Source organism: Hipposideros armiger, unplaced genomic scaffold (genome assembly GCF_001890085.2).
Source record: "Hipposideros armiger isolate ML-2016 unplaced genomic scaffold, ASM189008v1 scaffold_891, whole genome shotgun sequence".
Taxonomy (NCBI): domain Eukaryota; kingdom Metazoa; phylum Chordata; class Mammalia; order Chiroptera; family Hipposideridae; genus Hipposideros; species Hipposideros armiger.
Window position 1 is genome coordinate 481,194 of NW_017732241.1, and position 24,773 is coordinate 505,966.

Genomic DNA, 24,773 nt, shown 5'->3' on the forward strand with positions numbered 1-24,773 from the left:
GGGTCGCCTAAGACCATCGGAAAACAAAAAGATATTTACATTATGATTCATAACAGTAGCAAAATTACAGTTATAGAGTAGCAATGAAAATAATTTGATGGTTGGGGGGTCACCACAACATGAGGAACTGTATTAAGGGGTCGCGGCATTAGGAAGGTTGAGAACCGCTGCTTTAAAGTATTAACTCTAGAGTAAAACACTTTCCAAAAAGTATTGTGATGTTTAAATTGATATATGGGAATTTGAAAATATCCCCCTTTCATTCTTATTCCTAGAAAGGAAAACAGAGACTGAAGCACCAGAGGCACACATCCTCTCTCATGCGTGCGTGGGGAGCATTCAATGTACTTACCACGATTTTCAAACTCAGCCATAGTGGGCATTTGGTAATACACTGTGTACATGATCACTTCATAAGAACCAATGGCCTTTTTAATGTAGGATTGCACTTTCCCCCTATAACTGCTCTCTGTCTCTAGAACATTCAGACTCTTGGAAATAATTTTGATAATAACAGTGAACTGTAATGTGATATATCCCCTCACTGGCCTCTCACTTCCCACTCCCACTCCACTTGTGTGCTTGCAGGTTTCTGGCTAGAGGCTAAGTCAAATAGCTATGTGGTGTTAGGCCTTAGTCCGAGCTGTTAAAAACCTGAAAGTTGCATCAATCACTTATCCCAGATTCATGTCAAAAACATGTGTGTGTTCCATGCCATTGAGTCAGCTCCAACTCCTGGCAACCCTATGAATGAGTGATGTCTACAATGCCCTGTTCTCAACAGCCCTACTCAGCGCCTCCTGTAGACGCATGCCTATGGCTTTTTTAATGGAGTCAATCCATCTCATATTTGGCCTTCCTCTTTTCCTGCTGCTTTCTATTTTTCCCAGCATTGTCTTTTCCAAACCCTGCCTTCTCATGATGTGCCCAAAGTAGGACAGATAGATATAGTTTTGTGGACGTTTCAGGCTTCATTTGCCCTAGGACCTACTTGGTCATCTTTCTGGCGGTCCATATGGAGAGCTCCCATACACCACATTTCAAATTAATCCGTTTTTTTTTCCTTATCAGCCTTCTTCAGTGTCCAACTTTTACATCTGTACATAGTAATTTAGAGTATGAGGGTGTTTACACAACAAACAGGAAACATGCTTTTCTACATTTAAAAAAGTTCAGATTTTGGTTTTTAATTGGAAAGGAAAAAGTCAAAACAAGCGGGTCCTTGCGGGAACGGTGTCTGCAGACATTCAGAACGGTCCAGCGTTTGACATACCGTAGGAGGCTCTCCTACAATACAGCTTCCAACAAAACTAGGCTGTCCCGAACCCCTGGGAATAGAATTGTTTACCTTTATACCAAGAAGGTTGGGAAAGCACCAAAGCCTGCATGTGGCGTGTGCCCAGGCCGACTCCACGGAGTTCGTGCTGTGAGACCTAAAGTTCTAATGAGGTTGTCTAAAACGAAAAAGCATGTCAGCAGGGCCTATGGTGGATCCATGTGTGCTGAATGCGTCCGTGACAGGATCAAGCGTGCGTTCCTTATCGAGGAGCAGAAAATTGTTGTGAAAGTGTTGAAGGCACAAGCACAGAGTCAGAAAGCTAAATAAAAAAATGAAGCTTTTTTGAATAATAAACACAATTAAAAGGCAAACAAAACAAAACAAAACAAAAAAACAAACAACAACAAAAATAAACAAGAGTGTCCTTTGTGTCTAGCATATGTCTGAAAACTCAGTAATTTGTATGTATCATTGGGAGAATCATTAGTCATCATTCTATAATAGCAAAGTTTATTTTCTATGATTACATTTTCTTTTACATTTTGCATTTTGTTTTCTTAATTATATATTATCAACATTTTTTGAAATGACAATATTTTATATTGCTCTTTAATTTCAAGAAATTATTTATTTGATGTGAATGATAAAGCTATGGCAGATTTAAATAGAAAGGCACATTTGATATCACCTAGTTCAAAAAACATTTCTCTTAGGCCGGCCAAGTGGCGCGTTGGTTAAGAGCTGTCTTGGGACGCCAGCTCTGTACAGCAGGACCCCGGTTTGGATCCCACATGAAGACCAGTGACACTGCCCTCTACAGCTAAGATGGTGAACAACAGCTCGACCTGGAGCTGGGCAGCTATGAGTCGCTGGCGACGGCGTAGGCTGCAGCCCCTGCTGCAGTGGGTTGCCATAAGCTACCGTGTATGGCCGGCAGCCAGCGTGAGCGGCCAGCAGCTGGTGTGAGCTGCCAAGAGCCGCCATGAGCAGCCGTCCAGAGGCCGGCGACCGATCTGCCTCACCCTGGAAGAGCACAATGATAATACCAACATGGGTCATAAAGCGGCGTCCTCCACAACTAGACTGAAGAACAAAACAACAGCAACTTGTCTGTTCCCCTTACCTGATTCCCCAATGCTGTTCCCTCCCCCAATTCCCCAATAAAATCTTTAAAAACAAACAACAAAAAAACAAACACTTCTCTTTTATATTTAGAGGAACAGGGAACCTAAGAAGGAAAGTGATTTTCCTGATTTGAATACAAATTAGAGATATGCAGGATTAAAAATCCAGGTCTCATGATGTCTTTTCACCAAATGATTTTGTTTGGATAGGTTTTTTTTGTTTTGTTTTTCATTCCAAGAACAGTTTAGAATACAGGGAAATATAACAATGATGGTGCTTACAATCATGGAGCTTAAACAGATTCATATGTAATTTAATGCCAGGTTGTGTTATGAAGAAAAAGGCAAGGTAAAGGATTAGAAAGTGACTGGAGGAGGTGCTAAATTATGTAAGGTAGATATGGGAGGTCTCTGAGATAGTCACATTTGAGCAGTGACCTGAATAAAATGAGAGATCAAGCTGTGTTAATATTGAATAGGTTTTCAAGAACAGAGGTTATCACTTGAGGAGGACTTGAAATGGGTTATGCTTGTTTTTGTGAAACAGCAAGGAGACCAGTAGCTGCAGTGTAATGAATGTTCATTCACTTCACATTCATCCCATGGATTATTACAGGCATAGCAGTAAGGAGGAAATGGGGATCTGCAAAGAATGGGATAAAGATAAATTGTAATTATTGTACCATTTAATTATATTAACTGTACAGAATTGTACAAGTCATGTATTTATACTTGAGTTGGAAAATACATTTTGCAGGTAAAGCTATGAGGTGCAAAGGTTGCTGTAAGTGAATCACATAACATTCTTTATTACCAAAAAATGTTATCCAAGCGGACTTCAATCTAAAATGGCAAAACTTTTAAAGTGATGATGTCAAAGTCTTCTCTGTAAAAGAAATAATGTCAAATAATTGTATAGGTCTTTATAGGCATTAAAGAGCTTGCACGTGTGACATATAATTTGGTCTTTATAGCCCCATGAGTCTGTAGTAAATGTGTCTTCAGTTTGCTGTAGAGGAAATTGAGGTTTGGAGAGGTTAACTTATTTGCCGAAGATCAGTTTGACAATTTTGAAAAGAAACCTGAAATTTAGAAAATCCAAATGATTTTCCAGAAGCTATTTATTGTGAATTTCTCCATGTGTTGTGGGCAATTCTCTTTTTCTATTCTGTTCATTTTACATTTTGATATTAGTAGTAGAATAGTGGCTAGTTTTAACATAGGCAGTTTTATAAGCATAATTTGTTAAATGAAAGATTTAAGCATGTGTATTATATAACCTCCTACAATGAAAAATGAGAAGTAGAATAAATGAGTGGGAGAGAGAATGGGAAATGTTTTTTCTTGAATAAGTTATGTGATCCAAAAATGTTACATTTTCATCTTAAACAAAATTTGTCTTCAACCTGTGAGTGAATGATTGTTATTCGTATAAAATTGCCATGATCATATGTTGGCTCATGATGTGGGAAAAACTTGATTGTAAAAGAAGGACAGTGATGGGGGAAATGATTTTGACAGTGATTTTTGGCCATTTTACTAAATCTCACCACATTTTTTGACCCTTCTATGGATTTTTTTATCAATAAATAACATACATTAAAAAGTATGCAAATCAAAAGAAAAAGTATGCAAATCACAATAGAGCTCAATGAATTTTCATGAAGTGAACACACTCATGTAACAAGCTCCCCAATGAAGAAATAAATCATTACCAGCACTCCAGAGTCATCCTCAGCCTTGATCTTAATAACCACCCTCCCTGAACAAAGGTACCCCTGCCCTGAGTTCTACCACAAAATAGATTAGTTTACCTGTTTCAGCTTTATGTAAATGGCATCATATAGAATGTAGCCATCTGTTTGTTTGTTTGGCTTGTTTTGCTCCACATTATGTTGGTGAGAATCATCCATATTGTTGCTTATAGTTGTAACTTGTTTATTCTCACTGCTCTGTAGTATCTTATTTCTGAATATACTACATGTCCATTCTACTACTGATGGTCATTTGAGGCATTTCCAGTTTGGGACTATTATGAATAGTACATTTGTCATCTGAATTGAAATGGGCGGGTGTCCTTAACATTCCAGGACAAAGCTAAGGTGAATAGGCATTTGGAATGTGAAAACAATTGGTCACATAATGACTTGTACAATGCTAGAACAAAAAAGGCTGTGCAAATGCTACTAGAAGAGTGAGTGCTCAAAAATAATGTGAAAACACTATCAGAGGTCATATGCATATTCCACTGAAGTCAGGGTCAGCTTTAGATGAACAAATTTAGATTGAAAAGATTTTAGGATGATAAATGTGAAAAACCTTTCCATTTCACATATCTGCCTGCAGGCTGTGCATGCAGGGATGTTTCTATTAGGTTGTCGGAAAAGTCATGACACATTTTTGCAACGAAAAACATAGAAAACATACGTCATGACTTTTCTGACAACCCTATATTTCTATAAACCTTGCTATATACCTACATTGAACTGAGATTTTAGGATTATATGTATAAACAAATACAATGTCTTTCAAAAGGAAAAAAAAAACCTCCATATTGTATTGGTTACTCTATTTTCATTATATGCTATGATCAAGCTAGTCTAGGATTTTATCACCTTTGGCTCCAACCTGCCTATCACCATCCATTACATTAGATTTATTGTCATTCTGCACATATTTATAATAACCTCAGAGCCTCATCCCACTATATATGTGGTTGTCCAAGCCTTTTCCAAAAGCTTTAGATGATTTAAATACATGATTTAAATATATATATTTATATATATGTATATATATATATATGTAATTTGTTATAGCTATAGTAGGAATAATCTCTGTAGGATAAAGCTTAATATTTGACATAGGGTCCTGGTTGCTGGAGCAGGTATAAACATCTATGACAAAAACATAGAATTGTCTAGTTACATGATTGATTATATTTTCTTGCTGTAAGAAAAAACTTGAATAATGAGGTGGAGTTTTTGTAAATTCTAAAAGTTTACAGCATTCTTCCATATTCATCATCTTATTTTCCGTACAATAACTCAAGTTTACAGTTGAAAAATATGAAATTCAAAGAAGATTAACCATCTACATAAAGTCCCACAGTTAGTATTTTATGGATCCAGAAGCAAAAGCCTGATTTTCTTACTCCACGTATAGCACGCTTGACTTCTCATTCTACAAAAAGAGTGGTAATAGCAAATCTATTGTAAATTCTTTGATGCCCAACTCCATAATGATATTGTGTATGTATTGTGAAGGTTGTGTTTAGAATGATTGACTAAGCCAGCTCAGGGGTCTTAAGGTTTCTCTCTCCATTCTTAGGAGGCTGCCTGTGTCCCCGAGAAGTGCTTGCAATATATTCCTGCCATTTTTTTCCTCCTGAAATGTTTTACCCTGGTCGGGTATTATCAGTGCCTCATTTCTGAATTCTGATTCTGTGTAGCCCCTTTGGAATATAAAATGGGTTACTCCACTTGACTTTTCATTTCTGATTGGGACCGGGATGCTATGTCTGAGATCCCCATTTGCCAACTTAGAATTCCAAGGCCCAATCCCTGCCTTATGGTATTCCTGGCTTGTGTCCCCAGGACTTCAGCTTCTGCCCAATATCCGGAACTTTTGCTATACCAGGAGCAGACTAAATAATTGTGAAACTAAACAGAAATCTAGGAGTTCATTATGTATTAAATACAAGTGTTATTATTCTCATGTATAGAAGACAACATAGTAATTGTATCTGGTGGACATGGTTTTCATGATGGCTTGCCTTGAATCAACAGCTTGTCCAAAGCAGGTGTGGTTATGCAGAAAAGAAGAAACATGTGGCATTAGGAAAAGTACTGAACCAGTGGCCGGGAGCCCATTCGAGCCCAGGGTCTGGTTCTGCCTCTAACTTCCTATGATTCTCAGAACATTTTCACTATCATGGACTTCAGTTACTTTGTTCAATAAAAGCACATTAGTTTGTTTTTAAAATATATCACAAGTAAAATCAGTATTAAATTTGTAGCATTTCCTAAATCTTTTAACTTAGTCCTACAAGAAAACCAGAACTTAATCTTATAGGGCCAGCCGAGTGGCTCAGTTGGTTAAGAGCTTGCTCAAGAATGCAAGCTCTGAGCAACAGCGGTTTGAGTCCCGAGCTGAGCTGCCAACAGGTGGCAGAATCGCTCAGTGAAAAAAAGAAAAATAATAAAAATTTTTTAAAAATAATAAAAGAACTTAATCTTATAAGTTGAATCTGAATCACTGCGATTCCTATAATTTGCAGTGATTAAACTCTGTCCTAGTAATATTGAGACAAGGTCACAAAAGAGCCCATTTTCCAGTAAACAAGACTGTCATGTGCTTCTGTGTTGACAAATAAGGGATATACAGTAGTTTCAAGCTTTCTTCTCACTTTCTCCAGTCGCTTTGTTTCTCAGATTCTTTTTTGTTAGGCTACAATTCACAGACCATAAAGTTCATGTTAAAAGTGTATACCTAAGTGTTGTTTTTTTGTTTTTGTTTTTTCACAATATGCAAACATCACTACTATCTAATCCCAGAACACCTTCATCTCCACAAAAAAGCAGTTACTCTCTATTTACCACCCCCCAACCTAGTCCTTAGTAACCACTAATCTAATTTTTGTCTCTGGATTTGCCTATTCTGAATATTTCATATAAATGGAATCATACAACATATGGCCTGTTGTGTCTGGCTTCTTTCACTTAGCAGCATGTTTTCGAAGTCCATCTATGTTGCCCCATGAATCAGTATTCTGTTCTTTTTTATGGCTGAATAATGTCCCTTTGTTTGCATATACCATAAATGATTTTGCCATTCATCCATTGACAGATATTTAAATTGGTTCCACATTATGAATAATGCTGCTGTGAGCATTTGTGTACAAGTTGCTGTGTGATCATATGTTTTCATTTTTCATAGGCACTATACCTAGAAGTAGAATTTCTGAATTCATATTGTGACTGTATGTTTAACCTTTTGCAGAACCACCAAACTATTTTCCACAGCTGCTACATTATTTGCATTCCCATCAGCTATGTATGTTGCAGTTTCTCCACCTTCTCACCAACACTTTTTATTGTCCATCTTTTTTTATTATAGCCATCATGGTGGATGTGAAATGGCATTGCATAGTCATCACTTATTTCTCTCATTCTCAGCTCACTAGGTTTATTTAAAACAGAGTACTCTGTGACATCACATTTTTATCACCAATATAATAATAATTATTATTGAAATGATTATTACTGTTATTATCATTTTAATGTCTACACTCACCTTTCCATTCCCCTTTCCATTTGTTTAGTCTCATTTCTTGGTCTGTAATGTTGGAACCGTTTATAATGAACAGAGCCCCTTAAGCAGTGTCTTTTATCACTGAAAGCCTTCATGAGTCCCCACAGATGCATCACTGTAGCTTTCTGCAAATGAAGCCAGGGAATTAGGGAGTAACACCTACAAGGATGTGGCTTCAACCAGTTTTAGTCCCACATATCCTTCAGTAACTTTAGTTGTAACCACATTTAATCATTGGGAATTTGTATTGAAAGGGTTACAAGGAAGAGAAACTTCCAGTATGCGGTGAAGATGATAGTGACCACTGTGAATATATGTGACATGAGGATTCCTATTTACTTATTATAGCTGAAGAAGATGCTATTAACATGGTTTTTTTTTCTGCTTATCTCCAAAGGGGAGGAATTTCTTCTTAATGTGAAATTAATTTTGTTCATTTGGCATGTCAGGATTTTATTTTATTGTCTGTATCACAAAATGTCATTGTAAGTCACTAAACAAGACTCAGGCAGAAAAGGTGAGCTTGAGTGGCAGTGACTGTGAAGCAATCAATGTGAGTTCTGGTATTTTGTAGTAATTTTTTTCAGTGTAACTTTGGATTAACCACATACTTTGTGGTTGTCTCACTTGTGAAATGATGGAGTTGAAGTAGAGGATTTTTAAGGTTCCATATTGAATTAAAGCTCTCATTCTATGTTTCATTGAAGGTCACACAATGTAATAGTATTTTTATCTACTATTTACTCCTGGGGGTATGTTCACCTGAGATTTTGATTACTAAGTAAAAAAAAAAAAAATAGTGTTTTCAAGAGATTAAAGGGAAAGTTAATGACATTCACAAAGAGATAGTATATGGTGATTTTATGGAGCAAGCTTTGGCTGAGTAATAGATTTTTATATATCTAGAATCGTCCCTTCAAAAACATCTTGTGAGCCTGTGTGTGCTGTGGTTGTGTTTGATTTTGATTCCCAGGGATACATTTTACACGCTAAGAGCCACTGAAATGTGCAATGGCCAGTCTCATAAATTTACAATACGTGATACTGGGACAGAGTCTGGACCTGGGTACGATCTTGATATTAGCCCAGTGAGTGACTCCAGCCTGAGCAGTTGTGTTCTGTAAAGGCTGTTCAGAAAGGAAATCTTGTTTCTTGATTTTGCATGATGAATATTTATAACCAAGGGCTAATAGAATTGCTGTGCAGTCAGTTGCCTCTCATTTGTTTGTAACAGAGGGCCTGTATTTCAGGTTCATTGGATTTAAGCATTTGCTGATTCAGTTTAAAATCCTGTCTCTCTTTTGTGTATTCTTTTTTTCTGCAGGATGTTTTCACTCCAGAATGCAAATTCAAGGAATCTGTGTTTGAAAACTACTATGTGATCTATTCTTCCACACTGTACCGTCAGCAAGAATCAGGCCGAGCGTGGTTTCTGGGACTCAATAAAGAAGGTCAAATTATGAAGGGGAACAGAGTGAAGAAAACCAAGCCCTCATCACATTTTGTACCAAAACCTATTGAAGGTATGAAATGAACTTCTTTTCTTCTTTAGACCCTTATCGGTGTGTTTATGCCAATTGTACCCCTGCTGTCCTCACTCAGTAGAGTTTGCTTAGAATGCAAAATATCAGAACAAAGATTAAAAAAACATAATAATGCCTCCTAATATAAAAATAAGAAAATTATATTACAAATACCTGACACTTTGAAAAAACTGCTTGAATATCTGGAAAGCTAGAAAATTCCTGAAAGTAAAAAAGTAGTGGTAGATACCACTTTGAATGTAATTTCCTTCTTTTTTTTCAACACAATATTTTAATTTCTCAGGCTACACCCTTGAAAAGCCAACGGTACTTTTATAGTGCTTTAAAGTTTTCAAAAGCCTTTTAGAAATATGTTTATATCTTAATATCTACGTCCTCATGAGCATATTTAACAATATAACGTATTAATTTTTCTTTGTATTTTTTAAGGAAAGAAAATAGTTATGCATTACTGTGATCAATAAATATTTATTCACTACATTAAATTTTATTCTCAATTGAGCCTATAACCTACCATTCCTTCATCATTAAATATAGTTATGATATTTATATATTAATATTTAGTATATGACATTTCAAATTGAGCAGTGGAATAAATAATTTTATGCTGAGGAAACCCATTTTTGGCAACTTTTTTCTTAAATAGGATGAGAATATACCATTGGAATGCCCACATTTACTGCATTCAGATAGGTTTTTAATATAGGCTCAGAAAGCAGCAGTGGTCTAGACATGTACTAACATAGCATCCTTCTCCTAAATGTCATACATTATAATCACTTAAAACACTGGTTCAGCCTCCTGTCTGAGGAAGTGAGAAAATTAAGGTAGTGCATGGCAACACATTATGCATCTTATTTATGTATGATTATTGGACACTTGGCCCTGTCCAAAATGTGAGATATATTTGGTCTATGCCAAAAGATCCTTGATATTTGGTTCTGTCCAAAACGTCTATGGAGACATTTGGTCCACGCCAACCAATCTCCCTCACTCATGCACCATCACCAGCTAGGCTACTAAGCCAAGGAGGGTTATTATTGGCCATACAGCCACAACACAATTATTGGAGCAATAAAACACGATAGTATTTTTAACGTATTAATCCTGTAAACCAAAAGCCTAAATAAATGTTATGGGCTATCTGAACCCAGAGATGTTTTCTAAGTGTGGACATTTTATACAAGACCAAATATTAAGGACCATTTGACATGAATCAAATATGCTTATGGACATTTTGGACAGGACCAAATATCAAGGATCTTTTGGCGTGCTATTCCTATCCCCTAAATATCTACAATGTGCGGTCAGATCAACCAATGCAAGGATCCAATGCCTGTTGCAGAGCACATGTGACAGTAATAGTCAAAAAACAGTTGTTAAATTAATACTATGTTCATAGCTCCTGGTTTCTCTCAAGCCTCCCTTCACACCCCGTGCTTTGAATCACACAAAACTGAACCTTCTTTTCTGCTATTTATTTTCACTAATTTGAGCCCCATGTATTCTTTTTTCCCCCTTGCCTCCCCACAATTTCCATCTGCTTATGTGCCTGGAAAATGTCTGTTAGTCCTTGTAAAAAATTAATTTAAGAGTCAATGCTTCTGTGAGGGCCTCCCTGACTTTCTTAAGGCAGAATTAAGCATTCTGTCAGCTTATCATTGTATACCTTTCTCTCTCCCCTAGAAATTATCACATTTGTATTACATTTATGTATTTGCTACTTTGTCTCCTCTTATCCATAGTTAGCTCACATTTTGAATGAAAGACCATGTTTTATTTTTCCTCATATCTCCTTGTATCTTGTATATTATCTGGCATATCACAGAGATATTCAATAATCAGTTGTCAAATAAGTAAGTGAACACACAAATGAACAAATGAATGAATAGATAAGTACAAAGACAAAGAACTACATGCTCCAGAGAACTTTATAATATTCTTAGAGATATGAAATGTTTACTGTAATGTAAAAAATGATATACTACACATTGCAGGAAATGCTGTTGGGGTTTACGGAAATAGCTATCACTTCCACCAAAAGAAAGACACCATTGAAAAGACTATATTTAAATGTACCTTGAAGCCTAGATCTGGTTCAGATCATCTGAGATGAGAAGTGGGGATCAAGCAGGTTGTCAGTAAAGGCAGGAGAATGCCTGCTCGTAGGGTACCTGAAAAACAGATCATATTTTCCATGGGAAAATAGATTGATTCTAAAAATGATGTTTTTGATAAATTTTGCTTTCAATTATTTCATCATTTTTATTTGTTCATTAGGTTTATTTATTTATTTTTTGGTTATTATAAAAGGAGTATATCCTTATTGCCTTATTGACAACTTTTGGAAAATTTAAGAAAATATAAAGGGAAAGTAGACTATCTTATGTTGTGTTCATTCCTTTTATGCATAATGATATTTTATCCTGCTTTTATACTCTTTTCAGAGCTACTTCCATTCTACATTTATTGCTGCAAATGATGTGGGAAGTACAAATGTGGGATGAGATCACTAGACGTTTCTAGTTGTGTACATTGAATTAGGTTTGTTGCATAGATCAGAACACCCATGTTAAGAGCAGTTTAGTCATCCAAAGGTTTATTCTCTCACAAACCAAATCTGGATACCAGCTGTGCAGGGATGGTCCTGTGTCTTCCCAATTGTTAGGGGCCTTGGCTGTGCCCTGCTTTTAGCGCCTCTGCCCCTCATGTGTTGCACAACCATGCATTGCACTGTCCGCACCACCACATACAATGTCCTGGATCTGCCCTTATCCCCATCACCTCACCAGCATCCTCATTGCAGTCAGAGGACAGAGGAAGCGATGAGGAAGACGGAGGCAAAAGCCTGTGCCTGTGTTTTCTTCAAGATGGTCCCCATTAGCTGCCATATGATACCTACATCTCACTGACCACAACCCAGTCAGGTGGGAACACTTAGGTGCAGGGACAACTAAGAACGTAGTCTTTTTGTCTGGATGGCTACATACCAAATAAATATTCAGTTATTTGGGGAGAATGGCAGAATGGGTTTGGGACAACTAGGAGCCTCTGCTTCAGCCTGCTATCATCTTAACTTTAGAATAGCTCAGATTTCCTCGTTTTCTCATTGACAACTTTTGGTTGATTGCTTTTTCTTTTTTTCTTTTTTTTCTTTTTTTTTTTTTTTTACTGATGCTTTAAGATGGCTTTTCTTTTATTCTGGGAAGATAATGAGGTCCATTTTAAATCGTATTTATTAATACTTGGATTTACTTCCAAGGCTCTTTGCCTCTCTAGATTATGGGAATGAAGCTTGAGTGTGAAGTCTATAGAATATGATGCGAATCGCTCCCAAAAATGAGAACAAGAATGTAATTGGTTTCAGATCAAAGATCTTTTAATTCCCTAGAAATATATTTGCCTTTTGTGTTAGAAAGTTTCACTCTTTTGAACAATATTAGCTAACAGTTTTATAAATGCTTGCTTTGTACAGTTACTGTACTAAAGCATGTCTCAATTATTGCCTCTTTTATTTTTAATTCTATTTCTACCAAGTAAGTTCTAGTACTGTCTCCATTTTACAAATGTAGAAAATGGAGCGCAGAAACATTAAGTAATTTTTCTCAAATCAAGCAGCTTGCAAGTGGCAGAGCCAGAATTCAAACCTTCCATTTCAATCTCGAATATACTTGCTCCTTAGAAATAAGAGTCCTTTTAGATTCATGGAGACCTTTATGCTCTTATATTGTAACTTACCTGATACACATGAAACTGGTCTGTACCCTTATGCTTCATCTGTACTTTGATATCATTATTATACAAAAAAAAATTTTTTGAACAGTCACCCAATAATTCTCCATGCAGTTATATTTTATATCATTAAATTATTTTTGCCAGTTACCATTATTATCAAAGATATGTACACTTGAGGTTTTGTTAGGCATTATTCTTAGAACACTTTTCTCCCTGATGGGATCCCTAAACTGCTCTTGGTACCACTATTATTACTACTATTGCTAGTCTTACCCCTTCTATATACAATTTATCAATTTACCATTTGCTAGACATGCTGTCTTCATTAAACCTCACAACAGACAGATGTTATTTATCCTCATTTTATAGATGAGGAAACTAACATTTAAAGTAATTAAGTAACTTATTCCAGATTACAGGGCTAGATAAACACAAAACTAGAACTGCAATCTAGGCAGCCTCCAGCCAGTTCCTATGCAACTAACCCCGACATGTACTGCCCTTTAGTGTGAAGCAAGCCCACGGATATGCACATGCTCAGAAAAGTCACTGAGAGCAAAGGAGAAATGTTATACCATAATACAACTTGAATAGTAAGCTAGCTCTAAACTGGGCAAAATTGAGACAGGTATACATGACACGACGATATACATATTGGTAGATGACCAGGTAGGATCATTACAGGAATGCTATGTTAAAACTAGGCAAGAAAGAATTAAGAATACATTACTTCTTTTACATGTCCCTCCTCTGTGAAGGGTATTGGCCCCTTGTGTGTGTGTGTGTGGGGGGGGGACCAGAGTAGGTAGTTTGGTTGTTTTTGTTTTATTCTGTTTTTGTTGTTGCTTTTCAAATAGCTCTGCCTGTTTTGCAGTCTTGCTGGTGATACAATTTTGAATGTCAGGATTCTCCAAATTAAGCTCTTCCAGTTTAAGGATCTTTCAGTCCTGCACTGATTACACAATAATACAGTAATTATCCGCCAGCCCTTTCTCTGCACAGCGTCACCCTCCACCCTGTGGTTCCAGCATAGGCGGTGTTAATGAGGGGTTGCAAGGACATTTTCTCAGACAGATGGGTAGATTTGACATTTAAACCCATCACCACATGCATTGCACATAAACCTCCACTTACGTGGGTCCCCCTCCCCTGGAATTTAAGACAACAGTACAGCTTTCATGAGTCCCGATTTGCCCTTTTAGTGCATTGTTCACACTACAGATAAGCAGCTCCCATATTTAAATTGTCATGGTGGTGACCTTCCCTTTTAGCTTTAGATACAGCAGCTGAATACTCTTTGACAGAGAACAAGATACAATCTCCTCCTTATCACCTTTAAGAAGCTCATCATTTAGCTCCTGCAGGTGGTTGGGTATTCAGAGTCTAGCTCCTTCCTTCTGAAAGAGTCTGTGCACTTTCCAAAGATTTAAGCTTCAAGAACTTAATCCTGGAGAAAGAAATATAGCTCCAAAATAAAATTAGTATCAATTAAGAGCCATTGCTACTTAAATCCCAGTAGTATAATGTAGGTCAGTGTGTCCCAGCCATCTGTATCAGAGCCATTGGAGTGTTCTTACATGCTACATATGCTATAAATCCTTAGATCAAATCCCCAGTGTTGTGATTGACTTATTTATGACCTCGGAATCAACATGTTTAAAAACCTGTTCAAGTGATTTTGGGGGAAGCGAGGTCTGACACTCTGTGTTCTAAACTGAATTTGTGGTTTCTAGGCTTATTTTGGTCAAATCTGGACATGGGCAATTATTTAGATTTATTCAAATTATTGTATATTGGATTAAGCCTAATCAGATATAAGGTGAATTGTCACTCTGACACCATGAAATTAAATATATTAAACGTTACATTTTTACATTTTATACTGTTATTAAGGTGGTTGTATTTTAGTGGTGGGTTAAATTACTATATGGAGTTAGTAGTGGTAATGACAATTATTTTACTAAATTGATCACTGAGAAAGAGTAACCTAATAGAAATGACTTAGTCATGGATCAATAAATGTCTAATTTTTCTCATAAAAGTTTTGTTAATGATTTTCTAAGTAATGTTGAGAAAATAATTTACTTTCTTCAACCTCAGTAATCTGAAGATAAAGTCGGTAATAAATTGCATCTGTTTCATAGAAACAATATGAAGATTAGACATTATAAGAAAGTTGGATTTCTCAAATCTGTCAGATCAGTGAAAAGTGCCTTTTTTATTTTCCCTTGGAAATTGGACACTGTCGTTGTGTCACGTACTGGGAAAATGCTGGGGGGGGGGTGCGGCGGGCATTGAATACAGGATTAGAAACAATGAAAACTGAATTTGGAGAGAAAATAATCCCTCCAAAAACTGTGTAATAAAGAACATAAATAAAGAACATAATAAAGACACTAAAGAACAACAAATCAGGAGTCCTGGGGTAAAGCTTCAGTTGAGAGGACACTAATGGCAAATTAATTTTGCTATTTTTATTTCAATTGACTGGAAAGATAAACTCAATGGTTTGTTTTCCAAAATCCTCTTTTGGACCCAACTGTTCTTACAGACAAAAACAGAACGATGGAGCGAAAAAATACCTCTGATGCCCCTGATTGTTTTTAATTACAGAAGAGATAATAGCTGCAACTCTCTCTCCTCCCTCTTTTGAGTTTGGGATCTCTGCCAGCCTAGGACACCTTCCTCCAAACCATTATAACTCCTTCAAAGCAGCTTTTCAAAGCTTTGAATTTAGTCTTTAATAAAACCTTCCTATCTCTCCCCCACACCTTCTTCTTCCATCTCTCTCTCTCTCTCTCTCTCTCTCTCTCTCTCTCTTATACACAAATATTGCTTCTGGTCTCTTTCTAAATGAAAATATAGATCTTTTTGTTCACGGTGTCTCTCAGCTCCTTAAAATAAATATTTTGGGCATACTGGGTGCATTCCTTTGACAATCCATTGCTTCTGAACCAGCACTTAAAATTGTACAGTTCCAAAGGGATTCCATGTTACATTAATTAAGGTGTGAAATTGCTTCATGTTAATTGCCCACGCCCTTCCATGATCTGCTATTAAGATAATTAAATATCTTCAATGGTACATTAACTAACAGTGCAGTCTAACCTTTCTACTTCTTGAAAATTACTGACGGCCAAGGAAAATTCAATTAAATTTGGTAGTAATAAAGATTAGTCATTTTTCATTCTTCTTTGATGGGAACTGATATAGGATGGGGTTCTTTATAGTGTGGCATTTGTGAGCCTTATCAGAAACTGGAGTTAGGCTGCCTCCACTTGGAAAACAGAATTTGTCAGCCACACAAGTTTTGCCTTTTGCACCAGTTTTCCAGCTGTCCATCACAGAGCAGTATTGACACTCAATGACTTATACCTCGTTTCCCCCGTAACTACCAGAACACTCAATTTTTAAGCGATTTGCAAGAAACCAGCAGTAATATAAAAGTAATACTTAGTAGTTGCAGTTGTACTACTTTGTATTCCATTTGCACGGCTCAGTGTTATTTTCATAACCAGAGTATCATGTGATAGTCACCAATACCTTGGGAGTGTGCAGGTTAAGATTATTATCCCAACTTTAAACAGGAGGACACTGAGTTTAAGAGAGGTTAAATAACTCACCTAAGTCCATACAACTAGAGAGAGGCCAAACTGAGACCGGAGCTGTTATCTTCATCAAACGCAGCCCAGCATCCAGTACACTGCTGGATGATGACTGGCCACTACGTTGTCACAGGAGGTCAATAGTGACTTAGCAAGAATGATCTCAGTGGAGTAGAAAGGAGTAGGTCTAACTGAAGTGGATTCAAGTTATCACAGAAGGTAAATAAAAGAAGAAAGTAATGACACTTTGGAGGAGTTCTGTTGTAAGAGGGAAGCAAGGAGATGGGGAGCAAGCTGAGGAGAAACACGGTGGTCACACGGTGGGGCTTGTTTGCTTAATGCTATTGCAAGATGTTTGTAGAATGATGGGAACAATCGGGGAGAAATAAAATTGGTATTATAGGAGAAGGAGTCACTAACTAGCACTGAGTAGAGGGCACAGGAATCAAACACACAAGTGGCAAGTGGAGGGCTAGATTTAGATCGGAACAGGCAGGGTTCAAGCATTACGACAAGCAGGAAGCCAGGGCATGCGTGTGCAGATGTGTGCAGGTCATCATGTTTATGGTGGAAATATGAAAACTCTCTTCTGCTTGTCTTTTCTAAGTGAGATACAAAGTAAGGTAGGTTGTTGATAAAAAGGAGGGAGGGGAAGAGAGAGGGAAGGAAGAGAAAGGAGGAGAGGGAGAGAAAGAAAAGAAAAGGAAAGAAACAAAGAAGGAATGCCAATTACCAGAGTCTGAGGAGGGTTTGTGGTGGTGTTGGAAGTTTGAGGAGGAAAGAAAAGGTATGGAATCGTCACCTGGGAAGAATGGGAGAGGGGTTTAGCTAGAGAAATGTAGTAACACCCCCATGAGGTTTGGGGTCAAGATTTTGACTTGAGATCAGTTAGCAGTTTTATGGTTTTCTCCAGATATATTAAATTATTTGGCTGTAAGCTTAGAGCAGGAACCCTGGAGCTAATCACACGTGAATCTGAATGCTGATTCTGCCCTGTATCAGTGCACTATTTGAACAAACTCAATTGCAAAATGGACCAATAAACATATCTACCTTTTAGGGTGATTTAAAATAATTTTAGTGTACACAAAGTGCAGATATATAGGAAGTGCTTAATTAACATTAGCTATAATCATGAGGGTGGTAGCTACTTAGGAGAAGAGTACTCATGGGATGGTACCTGGCCCCTGGTTTATTATAGTTGTCTGATTTATAAATAACAGCAACTACCGAGATTTCACTTTTTTAATACTTTTAAGAAAGGAATTATTTTAGTTTAAGTTCTCCATGAGAAATCTATGATAACTGTAATAAAAGTGATTGTTGAATGTTAAAAGTTGCAAACAGGGAATCTGAACTGTGATAATGGCAAGGAATGTCTGCATATCCTGATAACAGCATTTGCAACAGAGGTACCAGTGAAAAGAATATAATATAAAAATTTTAAATGGAAATCCTGCCCTGGCAAGACCCATACCTAATTTTACAAAGAGAGAATGGATTTTATTTTTAACAAGACTTCAAAGCTCAGGGATATACGAGGTCTGGCAATTAAGTTTGCGAACTTGTTGCAACGATGTTGCTAACCTTTTTTTATATCAGAGGGATTATTCATTATTTATACCAACTGGACAAACAGTTAATCAAGTTTACTATTTGGAAGTGCTGAAAAGGCTGCATGAAAAAGTTAGATGACCTGAACTTTTCGCCAAGAATTCATGGTTCTTGTAATCACAACAATACACAGCTCACATGGCACTGTCTGTGAGGGAGTTTTTAGGTAGTAAACAAATAACTGTATTGGAACACCCTCCCTACTCACCTGATCTGGCCCTCAATGGCTTCTTTCTCTACCTGAAGATAAAGGAAATATTGAAAGAAGGACATCAAGGTTAATACGATGCCAGCTCTGATGGCCATTCTAGAAAAAGAGTTCCAAAATTGCTTTGAAGGGTGGACTAAGCGCTGGCATCGGTGCATAGCTTCCCAAGGGGAGTACTTCGAAAGTGACCATAATGATATTCAGCAATGAGGTATGTAGCACTTTTTCTAGGATGAGCTCACAAACTTAATTGTCAGACCTCATGAGTATATTTGGTTTTTCTCTTCTCTAATGGCACAATCTTGCATTTAAAAATAAAGCAAAAATAAATAAATAGAGCAAATACCATCTGTTGTTACAAAGCTGGTAGTTGATGGTCTTATTATGACCAAATGTAAGGTTTTATTTGTGATACCAGAACTGCAGGGCTTGCTACAAAAATATGGCCAGTGTATCTCAGGCAGCTATGAAAATGACAACTTTACTATGCCAAGTCATGAAGTGACAAGTGTCCACCCTACATGTGTGTTCTGCTCACATTAAAGGGTTGAACTGGGGATGCCTAGCAAATACTATGTATTAAAGTAATATATGATGTGGACTGTTATTAGAATGTGTCCCTGTGTCTGCAAATGAGGAACACTCTCTCATCAAATCTCTACCTCAGTTTTACTCTGAAAGCCGGGGTCAATCCCTCTGCTTCAATGTACTATAGATCAGGAAAGGCCAAGCTGTGAATAAAAGGAAACATGAGGAGAAGAGGAAGCAAAGGAGGAGAAAGGGAAGAAGAGGAAGAAATTGAAACATGTAGCAGCATAGAGAAAAATTGGAAGAAAACTGATTTGAAGAAAGCATATTAAAGAACCTGATAGAAACGTTTCCCTTTTCAGAACATTATCTCCTTTTAGCATTTATCTAAAACTATTGTGATACCACATGTGTTAGAGGAACAGTGATATTTATCTCAAAAATATCCTGTGGGGTGAAAAAAGGGAAAGTATTTTTTTTTTCCTGCTTTAAAGAGGAAAGAGAGTAAGAAATGTGATCAAGGAAAACCCAGAGGGCCAGATGAAAGATTGGTAACGTTGGTTGGTAAGGGTTCAGGTAATGCATCATAAGGATACTGAGCATTCTTGAAATTTGGGTAGTGAAACTTCATTGGAGAATAGTGTAAAGTGAAATCTGAAAGAAACACAGTAAGAAATTAGCTCCCTACCAAGTGCTAGCATTAAACCATGCTGACTGAAAATAAAATCTGTATCGAAGTGTAGCCCACAAGGCCCTGAATGAGACATGTTTAACATAGTGACATCCCGAGTTGCCTGAATAAGATTTGTTTCCAACTGTTAAATGGGCAGTGGCACTGAATTTGGGTTTCTGTGAAACAGGATTGGGGACTTGGGAGGACAAGAAACATATAGAGTTAGAGTTTTTTGCCTGTTCCTCCAAATTGTTCCATGCCTGGAAAATACTGCTCAACATAAGAACTAGAATATCACTTGCTCTCATAGCTGTAGTGGGCTAAAATGCATAAAACAGAGGGATTAAGAAGAAGATATTCAAGAACAAAGAGATTTAAAAATATATATTATCAAGTCCCCTAGAGCAAAATAAATCTATTCCTTATGTTATAATAGCTTACTATAACAGAAAGTGATGGAAAACCCCTTTTAAAAAATACCACTGTACTTTGAGCTACATCAAAAGACTGGGGTTCTTTGAAATTACTAAAAAGGTCCTGGTTATTAGGAAGAGAGAAACTTAATCTTGCATGAGATAGGAATGATTTGAGAAGCACAATTTAGGAGGGGTAGAATTTATATAACTGTTAAAGATCAGAACCTACACGGTTCCCTAGACATGCTTCTTAATGGTTTCCCAAAATTGCTTAGTAGTATATGATTGGAAATCAATACCAGAACTCCAAATTCTAATACTAGTAACTGTATAAAATAGTGATTAATTTTTAGTGTATAGTAAAATATGTATGATTCTCATATTTGGGATTAGTAATACTTGCTTTATCATTGTTTAGTCTTCTTAAGTGCTAAACTAAGCTCTCCACAAAACAAAAGGAAAACCCTTCTCAACGTGTTAATTAACTTGAACAAGTGAACCCCACCTTTCAACAGCAGTCAAAATTATGGTACTTGGAGTGTGTTATATATTGTCTATATTAGATAAGCAGCAGGTCTTATATATAATGATACCTCAGCTATGTTTGTTCCTAAACCATTAAGATTGTGTTCACAAGGCAGCAAAACAACTCATGAAAGTTTCAAATGCTGCCAACCATTTCTTACGGAATCCGTGCAGTAAGATTCAACTTGACTGATTCTTCCTGACTAATCTGACTGGCTGTATTCATGTCATGTAAACATAGTTAGACATTTTTCTAGATAAAGAGATTGAGTAAATAGGTTTTCCCTATATACTCATATACTTGATGGACATGTTATTAACTCTGCATTCACTATCATATTGAAGCTGAAATATATCATAATTATTGTTTAAGTGTTCTGGCCAGGAATTCAGGAGACCTGACACAAATTGGCCCTGTCAGACCTATCCCTCACCAACTCTCTGTTTTACCCTATTCTTCAACCAGTCACTGTTTTTCTTATACAACCAGCACTTCATCTCTCCACCTTTTTTTTTGTTAGATCATCCATTGCTCTAAATCCTCTGCATCCTTCAAGACTAAATCAACATCAGATAGCTATTTCAATGTACTCCTTCCCATTTAACTCTGCCATGGCCCTTTCTACCCTGCATTTCATGTGCATACCGGTGCTCCTCCTTAGCCTTGAGCTCCTTGAGGGCAGGAATCAAGAGTTCATTTCTTGCAGATGACACAGAATTAGGCAGATTGCTGGTTCAAAGTAAATATTCACCTGTTCATAGAATAAATGAACAAATTAATGCTTGAATAAATTCACCTTTGGCTATTAGTTAGTAAAGAGTAATTAAAATTTGAAGAGAGAAAAGAAAATGAAAAGTCAGTAATGGAATTAAAAAGATGCAATATTAGTTGAGCTGAATTAAAGGGTCAGTAAATGTTTTGTGAAACAGCTTATCCTATCAAAGGGATCCAAGATACTGTTGACCAAAATAAAGGTTTGGATTGTAACAAACAATGAAAAGCATCTATTTGAGCAAAGGATTGCAGTCTAGGAGGCACAGATTCATGTAGTGACCCAAATTGTGCTCTGGAAAGAACAAAGAAAAGCAGAAATTATAAAAGCAAAATCCACAAATGCAGTTCTCATTTAGGTCCTCTATGCAAATGAAGGATGTGGCAAGATTAACAGGGATTGGTCATTTTCAATATGTAAATGAAGGATGCAAAAACTACAAGTACTGTTCCCATTTAGGTACTTTATGTAAATGAAGGATGCTGGCTGGTGAAAGGATTTGGCTCCTTTCAAAGTGAAGTATGTAGATGGTTTGGTTGCCATGGTGAGGAGGAAGTAAAGACCAGGATATGGTTTCAAAAAGCTTCAAAAGTTCATGAGTGGGACCTGCATAAGGCAAACTCTTTATAGCCTCCTGGCTTCATTTTAGTTCCCTTGACATAAATGACTCTGTCTTGGCACTTTCTGTTCACAACACTCTGATTCTTCTAAGTCTGCATATGGAGGTCAGGTCCATTCAGGATGGGAAGTTGTCTCAACTGTCCTCCCCATTATATAGTAATATATAGCTTTAGCTCTAATTAGGACACTTCTCTTCCAGAGAACAGCAAACTCTTCTAAGACAGTACTGTCTAATGGAAGTATAGTATGAGCTACATATGTAAATTAAAATTTTCTAGTAATCACATTTAAAAAATGTGAAATAATTTTTTAATATAGTCAACCCAATATATCCAAAATGTTATCGTTTCAGTATATAATTAGTATACAAATTTTTACTGAGATATATGATTCTTTCTGTATAATCTTTGAAATTTAATGTTTATATGACACTTACAGCACATATGAATTAGAACTAGCCATATTTTAAGTACCTGATGACCGCATATGGCTAAATGGATGCTGTATTAGGCAGTGCAGTCCTAGGATGTTCTCATCAGCTTCTGCTATCCTCTCACCAACCCCACACCCCTTCAGTTATATCTCAGCTCTCTCTTAGTAGAGTCATAAGACTAACATTTTTTACTATTGAGGCATTGTTGGCTCTTCCTGTGCAAATAGGACATCTTTGGCTTTAATAGTCACTTTTTATTTATAGCTTACTCTCAATGCATTTGTTTCTGTGTGTGTGTGTGTGTGTGTGTGTGTGTGCTTTTCCAAAAAAAATAGATTATTATTAATTATGTTGTCTAAATGTATACGACATAACATTTACCATGTTAAGTGTACATTTCAGTGCCATTAAGTACATTTACATTGTTGTGCAGCCATTACTACCATCCATCTTCAAAACAATTCCATGTTTCCTATCTGAAACTGTGCCCATTAAATACTAACTCCCTGTTTTCCCTTCCCCAGCCCCTGGCCACCATCTTTCTACTTCCAGTCTCTATTTATTTAAGTATTCTAGGTCTCTCACATAAGTAGAATCATAAAATATTTGTCTAGTTTATTTCACCTAGTGTAATGTCCTCAAGGTTCCTCCATGCTTGTGTCAGAATTTCCTTCCTTTTTAAGGCTGAACAATATTTCATTGTATGTATATATCACATTTTGTTTATTCATTTGTCGTTTGATGAATGCTTTGATTACTCCCACATTTTGACTATTGTAAGTAATGCTGCTATGAACACCAGTATGCAAGTATCTGTTCACAACCCAGCTTTTATTTATTTGGGGTATATATCCAGAGGTGGAATTTCTGAATCCTGTTAGTAAGCCTATGTTTAATTTTTTGAACGATTATTTCAAAAAATAGTCATTGAACATTTTATCTGCCTACCAGCAATGTACAAGAGTTCCGTTTTTTCCACATACATGCCAACACTTCTTAGCAACACTATTTTCCGGGGTTTTGTTTTTATGATAGCCATCCTGCATTTGTTTTCATTATCTTTTTGGATGACATTAGGAATATTTAGTTAGAGAGAAGGCCAACATAGACCTTGATTAATATATGGATGGGTATGGTAACTTACACATTGTCTCATATAAGGTAATCATTTGTACATTTGCTTGATGAATGGCTTATCTGCTGTTATTAAGAACTGTTATTAATTAGGTTTGTGAAACCCTACGTTCTTATCCTTCTCTGCCACTACTCACCATCTGACTTTAGGGAAGTTGCTTAGTTTCTTTTATATTTAAAAAATGGGATAAGAATTTCTCATTTACTTTATTCACAGAGTTATTTTAATTATTGGATGATGTAATCAATTTAAAATGGCTTTAAAAACCCTGAAATAGATTTATTTTAGGGATTAAAGGTTTATTTAAGAGATTGGCGTTGTGGTTATTGTGTACATCATGGTAATTTGGGTTTACATTTTGGACATGTAATGCACTTCATAGAACGCTTATGGCTTCTATTTTCCTCTTGTATTTTGTTCCATAATTTTATTGTGTAGAATAGCATAGTGATAGAGTGTTAATGTAACTATCAGCAGAAATTACACTACTGAAGAGAAGTGTTTTGTCCTTTTTTTTTTTTTCCTTTCTAGCTGGATCCTGATCTTTTACTTACATTTTATTTATAAAATTTGATTGAGATTCATACCCCTTGATTTGTCAGCTTCTGAAGTTAGGTAGTATTACTGACATCCCAGAGCCTGTAAATAACAAGAAATTTAAATGTAATCTTTTGGTTTGACAAAGACATTTGCTCTCTCTTTTTTTGCATTCCTTAGTTTGCTTTCTTTAAGCATTTAGTTCTTCCTGTAAGCAAAAATATGAAATCAAATAACTATTTGATTTATTGGGGACAAGGTTTTCAGTGAACTGAACTAACATATATAAACTAGTTTTTTAAATCCCATAATTTTATTACTCCATTTAATGGAAATATCAGCAAGTTAGTGATTGGGTTTTCTTAGAAGAAGAACAAGTTGCACACTTTGCTAGATACCAGTGAGTTTTATTCTTTTTGAGACACTGAAAATTTTCAGATGTCAATTTGGAAACCTCTCTGAGGACTTGATACCAGGATGGACAGCAGGGTTAAGTTATTGGAAATATGATCTGCAGGGATAATTATAATGGTAACATTTTGTGTTGTCACAACTAAAATATTTTATGTGTAAGTGACACATAGCAAGAAAAAAAAGATAAAACTTAAAAATATATGCCTTGGGCAGAATCTATGACATAAGAAAACTAAGAGAAATGCAGCTACAAAAATTATAAAAATTGAAATTTGAAAATAACATTCTTCATTTGTCTC

General features: G+C 36.4%; 1 protein-coding gene and 1 pseudogene across 3 annotated transcripts in view; both read left to right on the forward strand.

Annotated features, from left to right (window-relative positions):
• Positions 1–1,645, forward strand: part of LOC109375011 (60S ribosomal protein L34 pseudogene) — a 41,583-nt pseudogene extending 39,938 nt beyond the window's left edge. The window contains exon 2 of the transcript XR_002122503.1: positions 1,199–1,645. The product of XR_002122503.1 is annotated as a 60S ribosomal protein L34 pseudogene (transcript). The remainder of the gene's footprint in view (positions 1–1,198) is intronic.
• FGF12 (fibroblast growth factor 12) overlaps positions 1–24,773 on the forward strand; it is a 363,040-nt gene that overhangs the window by 333,134 nt on the left and 5,133 nt on the right. For both annotated transcript variants that reach the window (XM_019630092.1, XM_019630091.1), the window contains exon 4: positions 9,038–9,236. In XM_019630092.1, coding sequence (XP_019485637.1) covers positions 9,038–9,236 — 199 coding nt within the window. The remainder of the gene's footprint in view (positions 1–9,037; positions 9,237–24,773) is intronic.